This window comes from Erigeron canadensis, chromosome 4 (genome assembly GCF_010389155.1).
Source record: "Erigeron canadensis isolate Cc75 chromosome 4, C_canadensis_v1, whole genome shotgun sequence".
Classification (NCBI taxonomy): Eukaryota; Viridiplantae; Streptophyta; class Magnoliopsida; order Asterales; family Asteraceae; genus Erigeron; species Erigeron canadensis.
This window is the reverse complement of record NC_057764.1, coordinates 21,836,453-21,863,361: the sequence shown is the minus strand read 5'-3', so window position 1 is coordinate 21,863,361 and position 26,909 is coordinate 21,836,453. Positions and strand designations below refer to the sequence as shown.

Genomic DNA, 26,909 nt, shown 5'->3' with positions numbered 1-26,909 from the left:
TTTTTATATATATAAACCATTGAATCATTGAATAAAAAAGAAAAGCGTGCTTAATTATTACCTAAAATGTAAACATAAAATGCAATTTCTAATTTCCAATGTAAAATAAATGTTTTTAACGTAATGTATACATGCAACCTAAAAGATATATATTGACGTGCTGCATGATTTAAACAGAAAAGGAGTTGGGCAAATGAGTTTGTATGCAGTGGAAAAATCAAATAATTAAAAGAGTTAAAATTTATCAGTAAAGGCAAGAAACTCTTAATAAATGGTAAGAGCAAAATGATCATTAAAAATAATTTGTAATATAGCAAGTAAAACCATAAGTAAAAAAATCACCTCCCTTAAATTAATTAGCCTCATATTTTAGGGGTCGGAATCGAAACCGCCCCATAGTTAACTCGAATGTCTACCACGCAAAAATACCGATTGAATCATCTTATCCCCTTTTCGATCATTTATTAATGTCGCTTGTTTCTAATAGAAACGTTAATGTAATAACAACGTTAATTAGGGAACTAATTAAACCATTGGGTTAAACCTCAGTAGTCAGGGGTGTTTCACTAAACCTGCTATGCGGGGTCCCGGGGAGTTTACTCCAAGATCTCGAGTTCGAGCCTTGGTAGGTTCTCCTCGACGGTATTTTTCAATAAAAGAGGTGGTATGGTAAGAAAGACTATTTAAGATCTGCTTGGTGCGAGACCCTTTTGTTGTGCGATTAGAATACATCATGAAGTAAAATTTGCTTGTAAAAAATAAAATAATAAAAAAATTAGGGAACTAATTGGATTCTCGCAAGATATTGCCATAAAATGAAAATCCGGCAATAATAATGGATCAAAGTCCAAGAACACCACCACTATATTATCAAGATAATCAAGATAATCACCGTAAAGCAATTAACGGCAATAGAAATAAATTAAAGCATGAATATTTTAGACCCAAAACGTAATTAAAATATAAAAATCTAAATCTTTCAAATATCCATTTTTTATAGGATGATGACAATCATGCCTTCATGCCTCTTGCATGTCTATTAATTTCTAACCAATAACATGTTGTAATATGATCACGTTATTTAAATATACAGGGTCACACGTAATAACATGTATACATTATGTAAAGTTGTTCACAAAATGATTAATAAACAGTCCTTAACAGTTAAATATATGTTTATTAATTAAAAGAAAAAGACTAAAGTGTAAATTAGGAATTGAAGTTGTTATCTAATTATACAAAGGGAGGGGGCGGTTTTGGAGAAGGGTTTCCTAATCCCTCTTAAACTTGTTCACCAAATTTAAAAACCCTAACAATCAATCCCTATATGAAGGGATTAAGGGTTAAGGGTTTTTCATTCATCTAACACAATTAGATTTGTAAATCCCTAGCTAAAAACTTCTCTCTCTTTTCTCTTTTTGGTTCGATCGGCTACAACAAGGAAAAAGAGTTTACGGGTTTTTGTTTTGGTTCGACTTCAAGGGGATAAAGACAAGTGGTTTTGAGTTTGTGATCGGATACTACCATACACACATAGTAGTGCTAAGTGTACGATTGTAGAGGGGTTATACTTTAAACGCTAAATAATAATAATAATAATTATTACTTATTGCAAGCTAAATTAAAAGGTACACATTCTCTATCTTTGTTAATTAATATATTGCATATAATTTATTCCGCTACGTACTCGTATAATTGATTATAATAATAGTTATGAATCCTAACATAACCACTATTACCACATCACATCTACTATTATTTTTTATTTTATAAAATTCAAAATTATATCTAAACAATTTAGTCAAACATTAAATCTCGTTAATACTCTAAAAAAGTTACATAATACATAAACACACTTTCATAAATATATTACTTTTTTAATAAAGTAATGTCGCGTTTGGTTCACATAATGTTTTTGGAAGGAAATAAATTTGTTGAAGGAATTAGAATCTGATGGAATGGAATTTGATGAAATGTTTTTTATTTTTTAAAGATTTAAGTGAGAGAGTAATGAGATTCCTTCCCCTATCCCCATGAAATGGAGATTCCATCAAATGAGAGAATGTTGACATTCCAACTGAATGATATTCCTTCATTATTAAGCAACCAAACGCACTAAGGACTAAAATTCAATTCTAATTCCATCAAATTTCATCAAAATCTACGAACCAAACGCGACTTAAAGGATATCAATTACTTACAAAGATAAGGACAAAAACCATAAAATGTAAGAGTAAAATATGAACTTTTAAATATGGGATAATGTCCACTAAGGCCACCTAATTATTTTATTGTTTTCTTTTAGGCCACCAATTTATTATATGAGACTTATTGGCCATTTAAATGTATAACTTTTTTCATTTACATCAATTTACACTAAAACTACAAAAAAAAATAAAATGAAAATGACAACTATGCCCCTTATTATACATAATAAATATACATTGAAATACCAATTTTGCCACTTCATTATGTATCTGAATATTATTTCTGTCATAGGTCTTTGTACTAATCCTTATCAGCACCCGATTCTTTATTTTTCTTTACCCATTATATATATGAACTTAGTAAATAAAATGCCACACATAACAAATAATATATATAGAAATCCCATGAAGATGAATTATATGCATACCCGCAAAATATTGTTATAAAACACGATTGAGACAACAACTTTGTGTCATAAGCATGCTTAGTTAATATTGCATCAACAAGCTAGATCATGCACAAAAGGACATGTATAATAAAAATGCACACTATTATGTATAGTATAAAAGCATGAAACAAGTAAATGATAAAACAACAATATAAGGAGAAAATATATTTATCCTTACTGTGCATTGTGCCTCTAATAATGAATGTGGAGATGTCGATGAAGATGAACACACGGCAGAATAATTTTAAACCCTTATCATCTAGTAAACACAAAAACATAAGAAAACCCTAGCATTTTTAATAACTATTTTATCACATTTAAAGCGTAAATTTATTTGAGGGTATATTAGTCTTGTTATATTTATAAGGGTATTATTGTCATAACAAGTAGTTTTAACTAGAACTTTTATAAATGAATTAAAAAATTATTTTAGACGGCTTATAAGTCCTTTATAATAAATCGATGGCCTAACACACAATTAGATTTTTAGGTGGCTTTGTGGTTATTATCCCTTTAAATATTAACAAGGGTATCATTTGTAATAAGATAATAAAAAAAAAGAATTTGGGGTCAGCTTCCCCATTGGTAGGGCTGTAAACTAACCGAACGGGACTGTGAACTTAACGAAAGGTTCACGAACAGATAAGAGAACATAATGACTTGTTCATGTTCGTTCGTTTGTGTTCATGAACGAAGGTTCACAAACACAAATAAATGAACACTAATGAACGTACACAAATGAACGAAATATTTATAAATTAAGAATTTTTATTAATACTTTTTCTTAAGTAATTATGTATTAATAATATATATAATATATAAAAAGGTTATTTTTTATAGTATAGTTGATTATTTATATAAATATATATGTAAACGAATAGAACAAACAAATGTTTACGGACATAAACATACTATTGTTCACAAACGACGGTTCATTAACATAAACGAATGAACGCTCACGAACAGATTATTGAACGTTCATAAACGTAAATGAACGAACGAGAGCTTTCTCCATGTTCGTTCATTTAACTAAACGAACGAACACGATCAAACTTCCCGCCGAACGGTTCATGAACTGTTCGTGAACTGTTCAGTTCGTTTACAACCCTAACTTATTGGTTCTCTATAAAATTTTGCAATTCAAGTCTGAAAAAGAGTTGCATTTTTTTTTTATAATCTGCCAATGGTTAAAGAAATAAAGAAATAAAGGAGTTAAACTTTTTTTCCTTCTATATATATTTGGGGTTATCTTCCCCATTCGTTTGAGACATTACTAGTATTCATTATTGTACGTGCTTAATTGCCTCTTTTATAGTCATATTAGAGCTATGTACTCGTTCTTATTTTGGATCGAATTCCATGTCTTATGTATTCACTGACTACTCTGTATAAAATAAGTCGATTTCCTCGCATATTTTCTCCTCAAAAGTTATCTCTAATCTCTCTCATAAATCTCAAAACAACACATTTTATATCTAATGATTCATCTTATCATGAAAATATTGTAAACATATCGTATATTTGATACATGTACAAATTTAGCTACTTATTATTATTTTTTTTTATTTTTTAAAAAACGGTATTTTACTTTACTCATAATCTTAAATTACACGCATGCTTGAGATGAACTTAGAATTCTCGAAAAATTCCTATATAATTCATTCTCATAAATTTGGAAAATGAGAATCAAACCCAAATAGATTCCATCAAAATCAAAAACCTTACCAATTGGCCATCAACCAGTTACTTATACCAATTACCAAAAGGAGTAAATATGATTTTATCATATTTGGAGTAATTAAATACATATGTTTTTATTACACATGGTTCTGACATGGTACACACTCAGATGTTTAATTTATTTCAGATTCCTTCGACATTTAATATACCTCCAAACATTTTTCTCCCAAGATATAAAAGGCTACCTTAACTTTATTGCTTTGTATTTATAGATAGGGTTGTAAACGGTTCGGTTGGTTCGGTTTGATTCGGTTCGGTTAGTTAAAAATTTTGAACCGTTTTTTGGATTTCAGTTTGGTTAGTTAGAAATTTTTAACCGTTAATTTCGGTTACCCAAAAATCGGTTACCCGAAAAAGTCGATTAATTTCGGTTAACCATTTATTAAAGTTATGCTAATATAAAGTTTAAGTTTTCAATTATAATAGTCAATTTACATTGTATTAATTAATTTTTCTATGTATAATAGTTATTTAACTAAATTAATATTTTGTTTATAAATAATTATACATTACATTTAATTTTGAAATACTTTTTTCTAACGTTATACTTATGCAATGCAAGTTCCTATTTAAGAGTATCATAATTTACCACTTAAAATGTCTTCTATATGATATTACTAATATTTCTGATAAATATTTTAAACAAAGTTAACAACTTTTCTTAAAAAGAGTATCTATACATAAGAAAATTACTTAGAATATCCAAAACTAATCATAGATTGTGTAAGAAAATTAGTAAAATTGTTAATATTTTAGGCAACAAATACAAAAATTTAGCTAAATAGATTTGTAAATAATGTATTCATGTAATAACATGGACAGCGCCTCTAAGCTTGACATTGATTTGGCAACCAACATAAAAGACCTTTTGGATAACGAAAACCCGTTGGTAAATGACTACATATGTATTTTTTAATTTTTCATAAAATTTTAATTTTTTTTATCGGTTTTTAACATTTGCCCCCTTTTAGATTTATTTTTCATAAGTTTTCTAAGTTTGCTCCCTTTGGAATTTTTTTCTGGTACTGCCTCTGCAATAAACTAAAACAGGATTGTAGCCCCTATTTAACGACACGTGACACCATTTTGAAACGACAAATGTCCTTTTGATCAAATTAACTAAAAAAGAACTAATTAATCCGTTGTTGTATTTGACAATGTATCTAATTATGCTGATGTTGTATTTGATAATGTATCTAATTACAAAAAACCTCCATACGTCTCTCTGTAGGTTTCTTTTTTTCCTTATCCTTCTCCAACTCCCTTCTTTCCTTATTTTAATTAACAAACCCGTATATATACTTTCAAGATGTATATTTTTTCCATCAAATTCGATTAGTGCTTTCTAGGGTTCTACAAAAATCAAATAATCGGACCTTCAAGTTTTGATCAATTCTAAACAGCACAAGAGAACCACCATCACTATTAGTGGATTTGTAACCAAAAATCACCTAATGAGCAAGAATTATATTCAAAACATATGTGCTTATAATATGATGTTCTCATTCACCTCAATGGGCGGCAAGGTTGATTCAAGCTTAAACAGAGCTAGGGAACGGAGCATACTGTTGTCTAGAATACATGGTCAAATTACCATAGACTGGGTGGATTGGATTTCTATTGGTAATTCGACTCCAAAGTTCTTAAATTTGTTGTTAGGTTGGTTTGCTTAAATTTTAAAAACATAAAATTTAAAGTAAATATAATAAAATATAACTAAACAATGATATTTAATATGGGGAGTGATATATGTACAACATTTTTTTGCCATCCACAACAAATGTACACGTTATACTGTACAGTGTACAACTGTATAAAGCATGGATTGTGTGACAAAAAGTTGTTGTAGATATATCACTTCCCCATTCTATATTTGTTGTTAACAATACTTCCTTCTTGTGCAGCTCAAAAAGACAAAGGAAAAATAACATGGACAGCGCCCCTAAGCTTGACATTGATTTGGCAACCAACATAAAAGACCTTTTGGATAACGAAAACCCGTTGGTAAAAAAATTCCGTATTACAAGAGACAGGTTTAACAATGATCAAGAAGCAAATATCCAACTGAGACTAATTGGAAGGAGGGCAAAAAATGGCCGAACATATGATTTAGCAACATCTGATGAGGTGGCTGCATTGATTATGGGAGATATTGGAGACGCATGAGTATAGGGATATAATTGTCGAAAAACAAACAGGACACCTTAAACACATCAGTCAATTAATTGCACCCCCTTTACCTGGCTCTACAGTACACGTTGTTGCTACCATATGCTGAAGATGGATACCAACCGAATATTCCACATAAAGATGTAGAAGAAAATGGTAGAACCAAAAAGAAAAAACGAGTGACAATGCAGGAGTTCTTTGCATACAAAATTTAACAAAGAGACAATGGTTTCTCTTTATTGCTCAATTCAAAAAAGTTATACCAACAATTTATAGTAGATGATGCATACACGATGTTGGAAGCGGAAAGACTGTCTTACATACGAAAAGAACAAAAGAAATTTAGAACCGCATCTTAATTTGACCACAATTTCAAAAGCTGTGCTAAAGGGAAAATCTGTCTCATCTAAAGTCGGTAAGCGTGTAATCTTGCCATCATCTTTCACTGGTGGGTCACGCTACATGGTGCAAAAGTATCTAGATGCCATGGCACTGGTCTGATGTTTCGGTTATCCAGATCTTTTTCTAATATTAACGTGTAACCCAAAATGGCTAGAAATTCTAAGCTTCGTATCAAATGCAAACCTTAATCCAGAAGACAGAGCTGAGACTATGACAAGACTTTTTAAGATCAAAGTTGATCAATATTAAGGATCTCAAGGAGGAACAAATTTTCGGCCATGTTGAAGTAGGTATGTCTATGTTTTCAATATATAATGTATAAATAAAATATAGCTACTGCTTATCATATACTTATTGCTTATAGTATAAAACTTAGAAAAAGTACCTTAACAGCCGGTCAATTTCTTGCAGTTGTGTACACCGTCGAGTTTCAAAAAAATATTTAATGCGTTTATCGTTTATAAATGTTTCAACCAATGTATATATTTATTATAAATTTGAAATATAAATATAAACATTTATGGGGCGACCGTGCGACGTACGGATATTAGGACTAGTATAAGTATATAACTCTATCTTTACATAAGAGAACACATGCTTGATAAAATAAGAAGGTATCAAGTATTTGAGATTAATTTTTTTTTTTTTTTTTTTAAAAACAAAAGTATTTGGAACAATCTTATGAATATGTATTAGGCTTGTTCCTTTTTCTATTTTACGTATATAATGACCATCTAACAACTTTATAGTATGTAAGAAACTTTTAATTCGATATCATCAAATTGTAAGTACGTACTTTTGCTTATGTGAAAGCCAAGTTAAACACATCATTCCTCATATCATCAAATTCGGTGGTTAGTTATTATTAAGTGGCCATATACATACGTACACTAACAAAATGTTAAATATCGATAATTATATTTAGAGTAAGTTTTAAAAGGTAGTTATATGCAATAATAAAACGAAACAAGCTTATACATTTGTGAAAGTACAAATGTTTCTTAGACTTTAGGTAGCTTTTATATATGTATGACTAAGAATAATTTAGTTTATTTGACTAATATATCACGGTTATTATGTATTTGATCATTGCAAATTGTACGTAATTGTTTGTTTTTGGTCTAAATAGAGGCCCCCCTCCTTAAGCCCCTCAAGAGTCAAGATGATGATGGTCAAGTCCTAGCCATAATTCTCCCTAAACCTACGTCTATGTCACATTTACGAATCATTTTATTTCAGCTTTATGGTTTTGACCTAACACTAATATAATAAACGTACACTTCTTTCTTCACATTTTTCGATCAACTTTCGACACATTGGTTGTAACTTTAACTTCGCACTTCAAGGCTTAATTGTCAGAAGATTAAATATTTTTGCATGTTAGATCAAGTTTTATTATAATTGATACGGATTGCACATGCTTCCAAATGCAACATCCCATCCATATATAAATAAACAAAACTACAACGGCTACATCTATTTTAATAATTTTTATGTTTTTTTCCAACATTTATTGTACACCTCCAAAAATAAGTTGGGATTTGCTAACCAATGTCCCCAGTACACTAGTTTACAAACATTTAATGAACTAATTATTTCTTTATTAATTAAAAATTATATTTAATGTGCATTAATTCAGCCTAACAATTTTTATTTTTAAATAAATAATTAATACATATTTTCATATTTTAGAAAAGTTAAACTTTATTAAATGCTTCTTAACTAGTGCCCCTAGTGCATTAGTTAGCAAATCCTAAATAGGTTTTCCCAAAGGCCAAAGGGTACCCACTTGTACTAAACTATTTTGTGCGTATTTAGATTCAGAGAGACACACGCGAATAAGGTCGTTTAGTTTAAACATTGTAACAAAACTTCATGGAAAATAGTTTGAAATTTTAATGTTAACATGACAACTGACAAGAAAGGAAATTTTCTGTCAAATTTCCTTAAAATCTTTTAGCCAAATTTGCTTAAAATTTTCTTAAGTTAATCTAGTTTTTTGAAACACCATGAACACTGTTGTGTGGTATCTGTATATTTTATTGTTTAATATAATATACAAGTAATACAACACTATTTGGTATGTGAAATATACAGTGGTTCACAGATGAATCGGAGATTACCATCTCTATTCTATTTTAAACTTAGTATAACTTAAAAAATAGTTTCATTTTACACTCGTACTATGTATCTATGCTCAGAAGCAGCCCCAAGAAAAGGAGAGTTAGAGAGGGAAAGGATTTGCTAATCAGTGCTGGGGGCATTGATTAGGAAATATTAAGTTCATTAAATGTATACTAATTAGTGCCCCAGGTCCCAGGACACTGGTTGTTTCTAAAAAGAAAAATTAACATTCATAAGTTACCAAGTTAGGATACGTTGTTACGCAATTATGATTTCCAATTTTTGTTGGCCCCTCTATCCCTCATGCTGTAACATGAGATCACTTTTTCTTAGACAAAAGTTTATCTTAAATGAGAATGAAAGAAAGGAAAAAAAAAAAAAAAATTTTGTTGGGCCTTTGTACCTCCAAAATAAAAATATAATGTGACAAGTGACAACTTTATAATGTCTTGCTGCATATTTTGATTCACCACCTACTTGGTTTATGGCCGACAGTCCAAATGAAAAATCCTTCCATCCCCTTTTGCTCGACTCTTAAAGCGGAAAAACGACCAAAGTAGTAGCCGACTAGCCGCTAATGCATATCAACGCCAGTATATAAAGGTACACTTCCATCATGGAGTTCAACTTGTTGGAGATGCCGCATCCTAATGTGCATCAACACCAGTATAAAAGGAAGTCCCTTGCATGTACAAGCCGGATTTCACTCATTTCTACAGTACTAATACAAAAAGTAGTAGTTGCATCCATGCTAAACTAAACTTTATCCTGATACTCATTTGTAACAGGACCATTAATTGCAAAAAGTACACGATACTCATGTAGCATAAGTATCGCATGAGTTTCGTGTACTTTTTCCATGAGTCATGCCACAATGATACATACACATTTCAAAATCAATTTCTTAATCCATGTAATCTTTCCCATTCAAACCAAAAGAATCAACATTTTAGTGGAAACGGCACAATAAAGTCAACTATATAATCGAAACACTACCAACTAGAAACTACTCATAGTGAAATTTATAGTTGAGATCATGGAAATAGATGTTAGATTCAAGAAAAAAAAAAGATCAAAGCAAGGTTTATATTTTCAACATAAAACACATTAAAAACATGGACTAAAACATATACAAAGATTTACCATCTTTATGCTAGAAAAAAACAAGTCTGCAGTCTCCATTTCTCAACTGTCACGGATCAAATTTGTGGGAGCACTTAAAACATACTTTGGTAACTCATATTTTGCACCTGCAAATGCCCCACAAATTAATTTAACTGACCATTAATGGAAATTTAAAGAAAAAAACTGTAAAGAAGAAAGTGAAGGAAAAATTGACCTCTTTCATCATAACAGACTGTCAAATCAGCTTTTTGAACAATGACACCAGCACTATCTACTATTGCCTGTGCTAGAGTTAGATCAGCTTCTGCAGCAGCTTGAAGTGCATCCCATATTTCTGATTTACAGATAAAATATGTTTCAGACTTGACTAAAGATACTTTCTGGTTGGACTTATGTTTTGCACAATGCTTATGTGTACTTGTTTGATTGGTAACATTTGCAGCCAGATATTTACTAAAATTGTTAAGTGGAGAATAGAAATGGATATATTTGATAAGTTAGCTAAAACTTTCAAATACCTTTCAATAAAAAAAAAAAGAAGCAAAAGCTTTCAAATGTTGACTGCAACATTTTGGTGTAAAGATATGCTTACAACAAATTTGGTTTTATATGCACAGAATTCTTTTACACCAGTTGAAGTAGATATATTTAATAATATAAGAAAACAGTCCATTTTAATTTTTAATCAGCTTAAAGAGTTCATAAATTTATAAAACTTAAGTTATTGAACTTTAATATACATATTATGAAGTTTTTAAGTGATGAAAAGTGCTACTCCAATCATGATGTCTTGGTGTTAACAGAGAATATGGTTTGATACAGTATATTAACACTCGTTTCACTTCTCTCCTGACATTCCACCACCACCAACCCGATGCAACTTTCCTATCCTCTGTTGCATAACTCCATCTTGTTTAATGGTACAGCGGCGGAGTGTAGTGGAGATTGTGAGTAGTAAGGCCATAAAGATGAATGCAGAGAGAAGGGATGAAAACATGTTAACTACAATTCTATCATATACATCTATGATAAGGTAGTAATGTTGCATTAGGGCAGAGGGACAGCATGTTTACGAAAATTTACCTTTTCGGCCACCATAATGTGGAGCGGTATCCCAGAACTCATCACGCATTCGCTTAAGCTGCTCCCCGGTAATTGGTTCAGAGTGCTTCCATGGTTTTGGTTTAGTTATTTTCTTAATAGGTTCTGCAGTTAAGAGGAAACCACAATTGCAGGTTATAACATAATCTTGATCAAGCATCATGCCAACAAATAACAACCAAAATCGGAAACTTACGAAAGTTAACGACATTAAATACAGTGCATACAACAAGTCTGGAGTAAAAAGTAGCCCGTAAAAACAGACTAAGTTCAAATGAACTGTTAAGATTTAAATAAATAATTATAATAGCAAGACTTGCTTGTGAAAAGTGGTTATTTCACAAAAATTCACAGTATTAACACGTATGGCATTACAGCGAAGAAAATAATACGAAGTAACATGACGTTGTGCCAGTAAAAACTGAAAAGTGCTATATTCACATAACATTAAAGTATTAATATGATACTATAATAGTGAAGAACACGTTAATGCATAGCATAAACAGGGATTGTGACAAAATTAGACAATGCAGATATAGTGCTATAATAATCCCAACAATATAACATCAGAATGGGTATGTAAAAAGCGAATGAGAGCTAAAAGAACCTCACTACATGATGGAATTAACAAAAGAGACACGTGTAAAATTAAACAAAGAGACCTTCTGCTCAAAAGCCAAACGGCGACACAAATAAAAATTCAATAGCTATATTTGTATGCTCGAAGTTTCCTAGTTAGAGATAAGATAAAGATTAAAGACTCGAAAAATTGACTATACACAAAGTACTCAAAAATGTTTTACTAAATCATAAGGGCAACTAATCGCTAGCTAAAATCACAAAGAAAGCAAAAAGAAACTCGCTGAAAATTGGACCACCAAGTCAAACCTGTAAGACTCTCGTTTGTCAACGACTTCAGAGTTGCTTGCCCAACTTTATTTTCGTGTATTACTTTGCTTTCTTCACGATTTACTACTGCCCACTAGCCATTGACCACATTCATAAAATTTAGTTAAGCATAACTAATTTATATGTTCTTTAATTCCCTAAATTAGCATCCATCACCTAAGTCTTGGCAAACGTTATAAAATACTCAGGATTTTTACTATACTTTCAGCCTTTCACATTTGAGTAAATATATCACACTTCCTCAATTTCACTCTTCATCTATTTGGCAGATTCCATCAGGCAACAAATTCAGTACTACTAAAAACCAAACATATTAACTTAACTGCCGAAAGATGATCACTTGAACAAATTATTAATTTACACAAATACGTATCAGCTCTTCTACATAACCAATATACAGGGCCTCTACTTAACACTAACACCGATATCAAGCTAGAACATCCTCTACTTCCCATACAAACCGCATTTCCGTTAGTCTATCTCGTAATCTACTGTAACAGCCCAAAACGATAACCTGACCTAATACCTACTTTCACAACTTAAATCCAAAAAATCGACGGTATCGATAGCCAACAACTTAAGACTTACAAGGGCCTCAAAATTAAACGACAAATGCCAACATACAAAGCAAAACACCTAATTCCTAAGCTCATCATTAATCTAAACCTTTTCGAAAAACCCCGAAAAGGGTCATCATTAAAACCCATTATTTACTAAAGATTATATTCCATAAAATATCAAGTCCGATAATAAACGGGTAAACGGATAAGGTTTTCTTTGTTCTAGGTTACCCAGTAAAGGCAAGTCTTTTACATCAAGTCTAGTATAACTCAAATGGGTCAAACCCCATTTAAACAATACATACATACATACAAAAACTTATATCTATATATATATATAAATCAAATTTCACTTAAATTACAAAACCCAAATAAAATCTTGAAAAAATAAGAATAAGTGGAATAATAATTACCATCGCCTTTGGCACGTGTTGATCCAGCACAACCCATACTCTGATAATAATCGACTGAAAAAAAGATCTAAAAAAAATGTATTTTTTTATATTTTTATTATATTTATTAGAAAGAACAAGAAGAAATTAAAAGCGATTAATTATTGAGAGTGACATAGGGGGAAGAAGGAGGGAGGGCTGATTGAAAGCCCTTGAAAATTGTTTTTGTCTGGTGGTGGAAGGCACGGCACTGAAATTTGTAAAATCTAAAAAGGGGTTTTTTTTCCTTTTGCTTTTAGCAATAATCTATGATTTTTATGATTTTATCTTCTAATTTAATAAAAAGGAAAAGAAAAGAGTATATCATGTTTGTTTATTTAGCTTTAAGATTACAATTACGACTTTATTTATGTTTGTATTATTTTTATTAATACTAACACTATACTCCCACAATGCAATAACGATAACTACAGAGTAATGACGGCGACGAATGGTGATGGTGGTGATGATGTTAAATGACGTACATAATTGATGTAAAATGTTTGATTTAGATGGAAAATAGTGATATTTTGTAATATAAAAAACTTATGGTATAATTTATTTTTAAGAGTTGATGATGATTTAATTCAATAATAATAGTTAGGTCAATTCATATGTTTCATTTTTCCTTGACTTTCAAAATGGTGCTATAATTTTTATATGGTCATATAAATAAAATAAAAAATTCATATTCAGCTTATTCGGAAAAAGTCGAGTATTTATGTGGTTTAATTAGTAATTTTGTGATTGAATATTTAAACTATTCACCTACTTATTTCAAAATGTGTATTCAATATGTATCGAACAATAATCTATCTTAGAGATTCTTTTAATTGCTCTAGGGTTTGTTTTGCATTTTATCTTGTTCAAATTTTAATAAGGTTTGTGTTGAATATCTTTAATTGGGTGGATATATGTGTTTCCGTTCACAGGCCAATTCTTTTTAAGGGTTGATGATTTATAAGACGTTCTCATCGGTCTCCTTTTTCAGTGACACCCTTGTCACGAGCTCGTTGTCGATCTCTCGACAATGTTATTACTATTTATATAAAACTAGTTTAAAACTCAAACGATTACATAGGATACCTGTAATTCTTGTGTTTTTTACAACCACCCGGTTTTGCAAATGAATAATTTTAGATAATATTTATGTTTTTAATTAAAACACCCGGTTTTACAAACAAAGAACTTTAGACAGCTATAATTGTTGTGTTTATTAAATTTATTTGTAACTAACTAAATATTACAACCATCTCTAAATATTACATTACATTAAAATACATGTACATATGTTAGTTATACGAAATAGTCATTACTAATGGAAAATTGGAAAAAAAAACACAAAATGATTTAATGGTTAATCTTCTTCAAATAGTTTGCATACATGTATTTTAAGGGGTGTTTGGCCTAGCTTTTTTGAGGGAGTTTTTAGTTTTTGTGCTTATCTAAAGGGAAAAAAGTCATTTAAGTGTTTGTGTAGGCTTTTGAGCTTATGTTATTTAGCTTTTATAAGGCACTTTTTGATAAGTTAGAAATCAAAGCTTTTTAGCTTTTCTTTCTATTTTCCTTTCAAAAATCAAAAGCAAAAAAGTCAAAAGCCACTTATATTTTATAAACATAAGCTAAAAAATATAAGCTATAGACACCCCTAAATGGTTTATTCTTATAGTTTATGGATAAGAAACATCACTATTATTTTGTCAAATTTTAATAACGATTGACTGGATAAGTTGCTAATACTTTTGGACCACTTGGACTTTCAATCCATAATCAATAATTTGGTAAAAGAAAATGTACCTAGCTGGATAACATAGGTTTCAACAAATATTTCATGTGTAGTCATTTTTTATACCATTTGTGAATATGTACTTCATGCGGTTTATATATGATAAGATGAGATTTGATAACATGTATATTAAACGTAACCAAAACACATGTAACTCTAAAACATTTTTGAAGCCCCGTACCAACAAATGAAGAATTCATATGCATAAGATGTTAAAGTCAAAATATGCCTCAAGTATCAACAAGTATATGTCAAAGGTCTTCCCAAACATAGCTTTGTTGTTGTTGACAACAGGTTAATTCTTTTTCATTTTTGGGAAAGGCGTGGGGTCGGTTCATCACTTCATCCTATTTGGCTATTTACAGAATACGTATTTACGAATTGTATTTAAATCAAAAGGTACATGACAAAGAGTATATATTAAAATATCACTACTTTTTGACAACTGTCGTCCGAACGTCCCGTCTGTTCATTTCCATTCATGTACATGTTCATACAGTTGGTACAAGTCGATTTAGTTCATGTGTGAGTGCAACAATAAGACATTCGGTATAAATTTAACTATGTTCATGTTCATTTGAGTTATATATGCATTTAGTATTCGGACAAATTGTGTGTGAGTTCGAGATCAAAAATAAATAAGAGTTGTAAAACTCATCAAGTAGAACCCTGAATACTTGCTACAAGGTAGGGTGTCGAGTAGACCCGAGTCGGCCGATTATTTCAAGTATTCCTCGATTTGGCCACTTTGACTTCTAAGTACTCACCGCATACACCTGAGTACTCTCAACTCACTTGTCGACCGACCTGAGAACGATTAATGACTTTACGATTAATGACTTTCGCAATCTTAATTAGTATAAGAGTTAATTACACTTTTGGTCCCTACCAAGGTTAAAAATTACCGTTTTCATCCCTACCTTTCATGTATTACCGTTTTGGTCCAAAAAACTTTAGTCCGTTAACGTTTTTAGTCCAATTCTCAAAACGGACGTTAAACACCCATCACGTGATCTGCACGTGATGGATATTTTGGTCTTTTTCTCCCCACAAGGACCAAAATCGTAAATAACTTTTCTAATAATGTATCCATCATCATCATCTCAAGATCATTCATACTTATATCTATATTAATATAATCTGGAAAAAAAAAACAAAAACAAAAGATTTACTCATATATATATAAATATAAACATACATACAAAATACATATCCCTCCTATTCAATCTTTCATTCATACATGAAATTAGGGTCATACCAAACCCAAATCCTAACAAAAAAAAAAACACCACAAACTCATCAATGAAAAATAACAAATTGGAGGTTGACCAACAAGATCCGGCTTATTAACACCGCAATTTTTCGTCGCCGGAAAAGCCACCACCGTCGCATTTAAAGAAAAAGAGAGGCCTCGTTTTTCCGGTAGTCGAGTAACCACCTCGTTTTTTCATTGCATCTGTTGTCGGAGAACCACCTCGTTTTTTTCAGAGAAAGCGTCCACCGCCGCATCTGTTTCCGGTAGGAAATTAACAATATTAGTTCATCGACTAATATCACTTGATTGTAACCGTGGTGGTGATGGAGATGTATTTTGTGGTGTTGTAGTGGCGGTGGTTGCTTTTCCGGCGACATACGCAACATAGACACCGGAGAAACGCCGTCGTGCCAATTGTCGTTCACCAACTTCAAGTCCAACCAACAACCATGGTGGATTCAGCAGAGATAAATGAACCAGCAACCAAAAGTTGAAACACATGATTAGTCGGATCTACTCTCCCACCATCACTGGAAATTCGTTCATTATCTCCATATATCCAGATCTATATCTATATTGGTGTGGCGGTTGCGATGGGTGGTGGAGAAATCGGAGAGAAAAGGAAGAACAATGGTGGCGGTTAAAACATCGATGGTGGTCAGTGGTGGTTGAAGGAGATGAATACATGCTTGCTTTGATAACTTTGATCTATAGTAGTGATTTGTTTTTATGCTATAGATGTTCGTGAGCAAATGGATTGATATATGATAATTGAAATGCTTATTTTGTGTGAAGTTCATAAAGGATATTGTTGTCTCTGAGTCTTGTTTGATAAAATGAAATGAAAATTGAGTAAAAAATAGATTGGAACAAGAAAGTGTGAAGAAAGAGATGAATGAGTCTGACAAATTATATAATACCTATCATGTGCAGACCTTTAGTATTCACGCTTTTGGTCCATGTGTTATGAAATGACTAAAATATCCATCATGTGCAAATCACGTGATGACATTTAACGTCCGTTTCGAGAATTGGACCAAAAGCGTTGACGGAGCAAAGTTTTCTGGACCAAAACAGTAATATATGAAAGGTAAGGGTGAAAACGATAATTTTAACCCTTAACAGGGACCAAAAGTGTAATTAACTCTTAGTAAAATTGCCAATTAACTATATAAATCTTAAAATTGAACAAAATGAACTTTTAAATAAGTAATAAAGTCATATTTATATTTGTTTGAAAGGTAAATGTAAAAACACATTCATTGGTGTCATCTAAACACTTTTATGACCATCAAATCTCTTTATAATCCAACGGTCAAACGTTTTCGAGTTGAAGGTCAACTTTAGTCAATGAAGTTCGATTCAAGTTCGTTCGTTTTTAAATCTCTATTATCATTCACCAGAATAATAACCATGTGTTGTAGCGAAATTTTATTTTAGGAGTGACAATTTGTTATAAAGGTAGATATGGTAATTTAGTGTTGTAGTGTGTGGAAAGGATTTTATGAACCATAAATATGCTGAAAGAGTTTGTTTGGGAAAAAAAATATGCTTAGTTTCGTAAGACATATTATAAATAAAAATTTAAAATGATTTATATATACTACCTATATAAACAAACTATCCCTCCCCCATTCAACTCTCTACATTTAAATTACCTAATATACTCTCTACATTTAAACTACCTCCACACACCTTATACTTAAAATTCCAAAATTACCCTTAATAAAAAAATCCTACAATTACCTAAAACCCCTATTATTATAAAATCCCCATTAATTCTAAAATTATTGCTGAATGTATTGCTACGGATAAGAAAAAACATCTTAATTGTCATATATTATATTACAAAATGTTAAAACATTAATTACCTTTTTATAACTTACGAAATTACGAACCAATTATGTTTTTTGTATATTCGTATTAAATTTTAATCTTTGACTATTTATTTTTTTAATTGTCTTGGTCTCTTAACCTACAATTATAAGTGATCATTTTTCACGATTAGTGTTTGCACTTCATTATTTTTTGCACCTAATATGCGATTTATTTTTAGAATGATATATACGGTTAGATATTGCATCGACGCATCTCATGAAAACCGAACGTTATAAACCGTTATAGACCGTCGCCGCTGCAATGTGCGGGCACCACTCTAGTAGAGTAGTACAAGACTTGGGAAGTACATAGGAAGTCTTTCTATAAAGGATTGGCTTGGGTATACCCAGGTTCAAGTCTGAAGGGGCAGAGTTTACCCCTATTGATCGTCGTGCCTTCGAGCGGATTAGTAGGGGTTTTCCCCCATCGGATATTTGAAATAAGCATTTCTACTTCGAGGGAGCTCGCGCGGACCCGGTTAAGACAACGTATGCTAGAATTCCCGCTGTCGAATCGCGACACGAAGTTCTCAAGCGAAATTCACCTTTAAAAAAAAAATAATAAAGAAGATAAAGACGAGCTCCTTTCAAATACTAAAATAAATAATATTTAAGTTTAGAATTACATTTAGGAATTTTTTGCGGAAAATGGAAATATAAAAATATAAAATTATATCACAAAAGTCAAATTAGTCAGGAAACACACGTTGAGTGATCTTTCACAAATGTCACAATATGATTGGATGAAAATCGTGTCAACCAAACTACTTTCGTTTTCTTTATTTTTGGACCCCTAAGCATTGAATCAGGTTTCAAGATCACCCCTTAAGTTACAAACTTACCATTATATCTAGCACCTGAGAGTGTGTAATTGCGTATCAAAACTCCAAGTCGCCAACCTTCTTCTTATATTTTATTTTCTTTTTACTCGAGGCTCTTTGAATTTTTTTTTTTACTTAAATGACAATATATATTCATGTTGCTTTCTCTATAAAAAAATGAAATGAGAAAAATTTAATTAATTTTATCAATTTATTATACAGTAGAATAAGATAACTTCAAAATATTTTTAAACATGAAAATATGTGATACTCTAAATAAATAAGAAGTAATACTCTAAGGAATGGAAATAATCCGAGTTACTCAAATTCGACTCGAATCTAAATGAGAGCGAGTCACATTGGAGCTTGTTTAGTATACAAATATGAGTTTAAGCTTCAAACATCAAATTCAAAAAGACGTGCACCACTAACAAACTTAAAAGAGCATCTTGATTAATACATAGTAAAAACTGTTGTATATGGTACATATTTTAGAACTGATATAACCAAAAATTCCAACATCTATACTTCCTATATAAACAAACTATCTCTCTCCAAATTAAACTTTAAATTTCCTATTTTACCCTTATAATTTACATTTTCCCAAACACTTTATTCCTGAACTTCCTAAAACACCCTTAGAAAAATCTTATACATCTACATATCTATCATTTATTTTTGGAATAAAGATGTTTGTGCGTTTAGGTAATGGATATTATGGTATGTTGATGTTTGCAGGTTGTTCACTATGTATAGATATGTAGATTGAAAGTGTTTTTTTTTTAAAATTTTATTTTAGTCTTTATAACACTGGTTTAATAAGGGTTAGTTGATGTAGAAGACAAGATCTCAATTTAATTTTTATATTCGATTAAAATTATTAGCCGCATTACGTGTATTTCTATTCAATACAGCCCCTTGTTTTTTGTTCATGATACCCCACATTTAACCGCCTTTTTTTTTTCCAGAGGTGCCGCTGCAACGTCTAGTAATATGACTAAAATGAGTTGAAAAACCAATCATAAAAAGTTTAAATAAACTAATATGTTTAGCTAACAAATGAGCCGAATTCAAACCTCAATATTACTACATATGATCCAAGCTCAAACTTCACTGATATGCTTAGCACGAGTCTAGCTGAATATTAAGCTTAACCTTTCTTAAATCAAAAAGCCGAAGCTTAAACTTGGATCGACTACCTTAAGTTTCGTATCTTTATTTGTAAGCGGGAAAAACCGCATATAAATTTAATATTCAAGACTTGAAGGACGAAGTTTGAAAAACGTAGAAAACATGAAGGTCATATTTATAGAAAAACAAGCTATAATTCTATAAATTCCTAAATAGCAGTCTGCAAATGGATCCAATATACAGATTTGGTTAGCTAACTCCGCCCTTCATTATTTTATTATTATTATTATATATAAAAAGTTTATAATATATAAAAAAAAGAAGAAGAAGAAAACCTTGAGGGAGGATCTCACTTCAATTCCAATTCTATGTAAGTTCTCTCCATGTCTTGTTTTAATTTTACATCTATAATCTATAACTATATAATACGCAATGGCTGATGATCCGTACATTACATTTTTTAGTCGTGTTTTTTGTACAAGCTAAACATGTTTAGTGAATTAGTGGTATAAGATTAAAAAAAGTGTATAAGGATCAACTCATATACACAGTATATGTTAAATGTGTAAAGTAAGTAAGTAACTGCTCAGTGCCGCCTTCCGCGAGTTTTGAGTCCCAATACCTCGACGGTGTATGGGGAGGTTAAGATGTAGAGAGGACCTTACCTCTACCTAAGTAGAGAGGCTGCTTCCAGTTTCTACCTAAATGGTAGAAAAGGCCCTCCAACCTTTGCATGGGATGAGGGTCGAACCCATGACCTCTATCTCCGGAGGCAAAGGTGTTTAGCACTGATCCAACCATTTTTAATATATGTTAAATGTGTGTGCGTGTATATATATATATATATTAGATCTTTGAATATCATTATTATATATATATATATATGTATGTATGTATTGAATTAACAATTAGGTTTTGAATTGTGGATTAGGGTTTCTTTTTATGACATAATTATACTCTGCATGTTGATTGTTATACAGTGTTTGTATGTATAGGATATTATAATGATATATATATATATTATGACTTATATAGTTTGTTATAATGGATTGGAATGCAGCTGATTTGCAGTGGTGATTTGATAAAATGGGGGGTGGTTTTAGAGTGTTACATCTAGTCAGGCCGTTTCTTTCGTTTTTGCCGGAAGTACAGAGTGCAGATAGAAAGGTGCCTTTTAGAGAGAAGGTCATATACACTGTGATCTCTCTTTTCATCTTTTTGGTCTGCAGTCAGCTTCCGTTGTATGGAATACATTCGACAACGGGTGCAGACCCTTTTTACTGGATGCGTGTTATCCTAGCGTCTAATCGTGGAACCGTTATGGAACTTGGTATCACCCCCATTGTGACTTCTGGGTTGGTTATGCAGCTTTTAGCTGGGTCGAAAATTATTGAAGTTGACAACAATGTCCGAGAGGATCGTGCACTACTGTAAGCGTCTCCTTTTTGGTATATATTGTTGTCCTCTTTGTTCATATTTGTTAATGTTCAGATTTTTGTGAATTTTCAGGAATGGTGCTCAGAAGTTGCTCGGTATCTTGATTGCCGTTGGTGAGGCTGTTGCATATGTTCTATCTGGAATGTATGGCAGTGTTGGTCAACTTGGTGTAGGAAATGCGATTCTTATTATCGTTCAGCTATGTTTTGCCGGGATTATTGTGATATGTTTAGATGAACTTCTCCAGAAGGGATATGGTCTAGGCTCTGGAATTTCATTGTTCATAGCTACCAATATCTGGTAAGCCATCGATACTTATCTGTGTATGTACGCTAATTCGTGTTATTCTGATACTCATACGTTGATTTATCTTGCAGTGAAAGCATTATCTGGAAAGCTTTTAGTCCTACAACTATCAACAGTGGGCGTGGGGCTGAGTTTGAGGGTGCGGTTATTGCATTGTTCCATCTTCTTATCACCAGGTCGGATAAAGTGAGAGCTCTCCGGGAAGCTTTCTATCGGCAAAATCTACCCAATGTGACTAATTTGCTTGCTACGGTTTTGATCTTCCTCATTGTTATCTACTTCCAAGGATTCCGTGTTGTTTTACCCGTGAGATCAAAGAATGCTCGTGGGCAGCAAGGCTCTTACCCAATCAAGCTGTTCTACACTTCGAACATGCCTATTATCCTTCAGTCTGCACTTGTATCCAACCTTTATTTCATTTCTCAGGTATCTAGTTTATATCTATACTAGTTTATTGAATACGATTTGTAATGCTTGCTGATACCTATTGCTCATTATAAATTTGTTGCTTTGCAGTTGCTGCACAGAAAGTATAGCGGAAATTTCTTGGTCAACTTATTGGGAAAGTGGCAGGAGTCTGAATACTCGAAACAATCAGTCCCAGTTGGCGGCCTTGCATACTATGTTACTGCTCCATCGAGGTAATAAAATGCCCTTGTTTGGAATGTTTTGTTTAGAGTCCATGCCTGGTCAGTGGGGCCAACCGGTCAACTTTTGAAATTTTTGTTAACGGGTTATGTTGATTGGAAGCTTTTTGTGCCCCAGATTAATTTTACATGTGTTTGTACAACTGATCACATGAATGTTATTTGATAATTATAACAGTTTTTTGTAAAATGATTCTATATGTTTTATGCATTAAAAGTATGCCTGGAGCAGGCTTTCAACCTGTATGCAGTTTTGATAATTAATTGGCATTACATAGTTTATAACCAACTCGTTCCTTCGTATTAGTTTTATTTTTGAAATTGCCTTCTTTCTGTTCTCAGATTTGTAATCAAACTAATTCTTTATTTTTTTATAATTGTTTGCATCTCAGCTTAGCAGACATGGCTGCCAATCCCTTCCATGCTCTTTTCTACCTGGTCTTCATGCTAACAGCATGTGCCCTGTTTTCCAAAACTTGGATTGAAGTTTCTGGTTCTTCTGCTAGAGATGTCGCCAAGCAACTTAAGGTAATTCTCAGGATAGCATCGAACAGCCAATACGAGTTTGTTCTAGTTGCTTTTGCTGTCGAAACAACTGAGTTCATTCCAGTTTACATTCTTACATATCATCCAAAACCTCTAAAACTTGTAAACTAGTGATCACATACCTTACTATTCATATTGTCTGCTTTAATGCTAACAGCTAGTAGTTGTAGAATGGTATGTTTTTCTTTTCTTTGCCTTGGTTTTTAATCAATTTATTGAAACCTACAGGAACAACAAATGGTTATGCCTGGGCACCGAGACTCAAACCTTCAGAAGGAACTGAACCGTTATATCCCAACAGCGGCTGCATTCGGAGGAATGTGCATTGGTGCATTGACGGTTCTGGCAGACTTCATGGGAGCCATCGGTTCCGGTACTGGAATATTGCTAGCAGTCACAATCATATATCAGTACTTTGAGACATTCGAGAAGGAGAAGGCTAGTGAACTAGGTTTGTTTGGGTTCTAAGTCCTACTTGTTACTTTCTGTTAGAGAACCAGTTTAGCGTGTAGTTGAGCTTGTAGGGAGAAAATGTGTCTTATGGCAGTTAACAGTTTGAACCTAAACTTGCATCTAGTGTTTTTCTTTTATATACTAAAAGAGTTTCCCTTCTTAGTGTTGTAGTGTTGCCCATTGCTTAATTATTTTCCTCTTTCAAGGGTAATTGCTGAATTCAGCTTCACCCTTATGGCCTAAAATTAGCTAGCTTTCCTGATTTGTGTGGTTGTCTTCGTTTGGTACATCCCCAAAGTACCCTTCATTCTTGTAACCTAAATGAATACTGTGATGAACCAGAGAATACTTGAAATATAAATTTTTACTTTTTTTTTGAAGTGTAGTGATTTTTCTGTGTGGAGATAAAGGTAAACTATATACATGCACGAGTAATTAAATAGAAACAAATATATCAATAAAGCATATGGAGATACATAGATAACTACAAATGGAAGCACCTATATACTCAGCACTAGCAGTATCCAAACAACTCAAACTTGGAGCAAAGAATTTCCCATCTTTCACGACTCGCTACGCAATTGTAACCTTCACTAATTGGCCTTAACCTTGAACCCTCAGAGTCAGGCAACTTGATGAACATTACTACCTTAGTGGTGGCAATCACTTTGAAAGCTAGCATTCGTAAACTCAGTCTCAATAATGACTTTAATGAGCTCAATTACACCCTTAAACAATCTGGCATTCCTTTCTTGTCAAGAAAATTTTGCACCCCACTTAATCCTTGATATCTCTGTTACATGAATGCCTGTTAATAATCTATTCCAGGTTTAACTCACAACTTCCAGATACGCTCTGGGAAGGGTATTTACACTGAAAAAACAAGTGATCATGTGAATCAGTAACTTCACTGTATACCATCTATTTTCCTATCAGTTTATCCCTGAACTGCCATCCATAGAACATAGGAGCTGAGGAATACAATATTAGAACCATATGAGTTTACACCATGGGCAGCTCTATAATCCTTTGATATTCTGCTAATACTTAATCACCTAATTCTTCACCTTTATTATCAACCCAAATTGAAGTATCAGTCAGTGTTGGGACATGAGTTTAAGGTTGTAAGCGTCTCCACTCAAATAGTTAGCGGATTCTCTATAGTCGATTAGAAACCATATCAGCAACTGTAGCATATTGATGCTTAATGTTAGTTGCAGAAATAATCATTTTGGTAATGAAAGTATCCAAACATCCTACATTGCACCATGGGTCATGCCAGATATATGGATATAGAGCATTAGAGCTCCCTTGACCTATTTTAGACTTGCCATATTTTTTGGAATTTATCTCTCAACTCCGAAATCGTTTTCCATACCCAACTATCTTTAGAAGAATAAGCTGAAGTTCATGTCTTTTGATCTGAACATATTTATCCACTTTGACCAGTTGGACTCTTTCTTCACAATGATATTCCACGCATATATTCTTCATGAATAGAGTTTCATTCCATTGCCCAACAGATCGACTGTAAGCCTAACACTCCTTGGTCTTTCGGTTGACAAATGCATTTCAAGACTATTAACGATATTAGTATATCTTTGTCCTTTAATAAAGTGTTTTGTAAATAGTTATACATATTCAGCAAATAAATACACACTACAACAAATATGCTAATTGTTAGTCGTTTTTACTTCGCATCTTATGAAAATACGAATTTATATTTTGAATTACTTACAGTTAAAAATGTGAAATAATTTCACATTTACAATTGTGAAAAAATAAAAAAATCTAAGATATTCACATTTATTAGTGTAGAAAAATTATTATTCCTTCGTCCCATATTAAATATTCAATTTTGACTTTTTAAGTCTTTTTTCTTCAACTTTGACCGTAAATATCTTTGTTTGTGTTATATAATAGTTGATGAAAGTTATATCAATGAAAAATGTTTTGATAACTCAATTCGTTCATATATTTTTTATGAAGTGTTATATGATACAAATGAAAGTTTATACAGTCAAAATTGAAAACATAAGACTTAATTAGTCTAACATTGGATTTTTAATATGAGACGGGGGGAATAACATTTATAACTGTTCGAATTTAGAGTATATATAGGATATCATTAGACTCCACAATGTCCTTGTCATAGCTTCAAGTCTCGTCATCAGCATAGTCATGTATTATCAATTTCAGAGTTTCTTTTAAGAACGGAAACTGTTGAATAGATCCAACCTCTGCCATTCAAAGACGAGGGCTATCTCAAATTAGGATAGTTGACCCCGCTACATCTTTACCTAGTGGTATCTAGCTAAGGAAAAACCTCACAAAAACTCTCACGAACGGGATTAATGACAATGAGCGAACATTTGTCTTATAGATAAAACATGTGTGTCTCGTTACTTTGAACAATGTTAATTAGTTTAAATAAATGGGTGAAGTACAATTCTCATAAATAAAATCTTGAATAAATATATGTAAGTGAGTTGTCAAGATGGTTCAAATGGTAGTTGTAGAGTTGAGTGCTTCTATTCAATGTCGTTGCTTTCATATTAGGCCATGACTATTTAAAATGCTTATGACATAAATGCAAATCCATGACGACTACTCCATCTGATCGAATCTTGAAATATGAGTAAGAAACTATACAAACATGTGAAGTACTGAGGTAGTGAGGTGATATATGAGACAAACTCACAAACATGCCACAACATATAGTTGTATCATGTATTGAGATATTTATGAAGCAATTTTGTGAAATACATATCATCTTCAATTCCATACAAATAATTACTAGAAGGAGGTGAATGGAATATTGAGTTTGGCATGGGATTTAGGTATGAAAGTTTGTTTTGTGAAAGTAGGATTACAATGCATTCTAAATTTATATTTAAATACATATAACCAAATCGTATGTACATTGCCACAACTAAACAAAACAAACCTACACTACAAATCATATTGCATTTGTGTACACTTTTAGGTGAGTTAAAAATTTTGTCACGCTTTTTAGTGTGAACTTTCATAATTATTTTGTCACACCCCATTTGTCCACGGTAACTAAAAAAGTTACCGTAAACAAATGAGGTGTGACAAAATAATTATGAAAGTTCACACTAAAAAGTGTGTAGAAATTTCCATGCACTTTTAATTCAATATATTTCTTTATATTAAAAAACGTGATAAAATTTTTAATTTGTTCGCACTCAACTAAAAATGTGAACAAATACAATATTGTTTGTAGTGATACCCTAATTAAGAAGATATCGATGTAGGGATGAAGCTTTAACGCGGGTTTAGGAGGGCCCCAACCCCTCTATTTTTATATTAAGTAGTGTGTAATTTATCGGTAATTCATTCAAAAATTTAATATTTTACTATTATTTCTTTCGTCACTGAATGGATGGACATTTGGAATGACATAAACTTC

The 26,909-nt window shown here is 32.0% G+C and overlaps 2 protein-coding genes across 2 annotated transcripts; one reads left to right on the top strand and one right to left on the bottom strand.

Moving 5' to 3' along the window:
- Window positions 1-10,104: 10,104 nt before the first annotated feature.
- Window positions 10,105-13,415, bottom strand: LOC122596471 (ubiquitin domain-containing protein 1-like). The gene is made up of 4 exons (XM_043769051.1): window positions 13,200-13,415; window positions 11,300-11,422; window positions 10,431-10,550; window positions 10,105-10,341 (listed from the first exon to the last, which is right to left on the bottom strand). The coding sequence occupies exons 1-4, from the start codon at window positions 13,234-13,236 to the stop codon at window positions 10,277-10,279; spliced, it is 345 nt and encodes a 114-aa protein (XP_043624986.1). The 5' UTR covers window positions 13,237-13,415; the 3' UTR covers window positions 10,105-10,276.
- A 6,933-nt stretch (window positions 13,416-20,348) lies between these two features.
- LOC122596581 (protein transport protein Sec61 subunit alpha-like) lies at window positions 20,349-23,638 on the top strand. The gene is made up of 7 exons (XM_043769188.1): window positions 20,349-20,457; window positions 21,148-21,517; window positions 21,597-21,824; window positions 21,902-22,256; window positions 22,347-22,471; window positions 22,870-23,005; window positions 23,252-23,638. The coding sequence occupies exons 2-7, from the start codon at window positions 21,174-21,176 to the stop codon at window positions 23,489-23,491; spliced, it is 1,428 nt and encodes a 475-aa protein (XP_043625123.1). The 5' UTR covers window positions 20,349-20,457; window positions 21,148-21,173; the 3' UTR covers window positions 23,492-23,638.
- Window positions 23,639-26,909: the final 3,271 nt, after the last annotated feature.